The sequence below is a fragment of the Nuphar pumila genome, unplaced genomic scaffold (genome assembly GCF_984573655.1).
Source record: "Nuphar pumila unplaced genomic scaffold, dmNupPumi1.hap1.1 HAP1_SCAFFOLD_350, whole genome shotgun sequence".
Taxonomy (NCBI): domain Eukaryota; kingdom Viridiplantae; phylum Streptophyta; class Magnoliopsida; order Nymphaeales; family Nymphaeaceae; genus Nuphar; species Nuphar pumila.
This window is the reverse complement of record NW_028323295.1, coordinates 65045-65975: the sequence shown is the minus strand read 5'-3', so window position 1 is coordinate 65975 and position 931 is coordinate 65045. Positions and strand designations below refer to the sequence as shown.

General features: G+C 51.5%; 1 protein-coding gene across 1 annotated transcript; it reads left to right on the top strand.

Moving 5' to 3' along the window:
• Positions 1-113: 113 nt before the first annotated feature.
• LOC149810443 (uncharacterized) lies at positions 114-713 on the top strand. The gene is made up of 2 exons (XM_089994262.1): positions 114-274; positions 515-713. The coding sequence occupies exons 1-2, from the start codon at positions 114-116 to the stop codon at positions 711-713; spliced, it is 360 nt and encodes a 119-aa protein (XP_089850388.1).
• The last annotated feature ends 218 nt before the right edge of the window (positions 714-931 follow it).

The following is a 931-nucleotide window of genomic DNA, read 5'->3' as shown; positions in this document are numbered from 1 at the left end:
CCTGTCTTCGTACCATCGTATCAGCAACAATGCTATGATCGCCCCAGTTCACATTGCAACAATAATATCAGATGGCTCCGTAAGATGTCAAACTGTTCTGTGCGTCGTGTAGGATGGCGGTGGGTAATGAAACATGTAATGCTGCTACAAAAGAACGTGCCCCGTGCTGCCAGTATTATAGCGAAGGTGTTGGATTGAAATTGCGTGTATTGACGGAAACGTGGGCTGAGCTTGATGCTGGAAACACAGTCATCGCTCTGAAGGCTTGCGAAGGGTTTGTCGCTTCTTCTTCTGTACCGCCGAGTACTTGCTGAAGAGTACGTGGACGGGCCGCACCACTTGCAAATGCATGTGATTTTGTTATAGTGCACCGAGGCTCAGGTAATTACGTGCTGGAGTGGTCACGAGAGTATGATGCACATTTCCTCGCAGGGTACCGAACAGGCTCAGCCATCACTCCAGTCCCTCGGTACATTCCTGATCACGCATCCTGAACGCATGGGCTAATCTGCAGGCAAGCGCATACGACCACTGGCTATTCTCCGTTTCTCGTATTCCAAGGTGACGGCATTGCAAGAAACATACAGCGGATTTTGCCCATGGGGGCGGAAATGGACGGGCCGATCACCTTTTCGCGCTCGGAATTGGTGGCGGCCATTCGAAATCCTGATGGGCACATGATGAGCTTGTTTGAAGCAGAATCGCCTGATTGAACGACTACAAGATGGTAGCCGGGCCGCCCCGCCAACGACGCAGTGGCGACGCAAACAGTATCACCGACGTCGACGACGAGCCGACGACACAGAGACTGGCCCGTTACATGTTCTGTGCGTGTTACAATGCACGCTGAAAATAAGTACCTGCTAAGCACATTCCATTTGGGACTCGAGATCTGCCATGAATTCTGGATCTGTTCGTTCCTTGCACACAA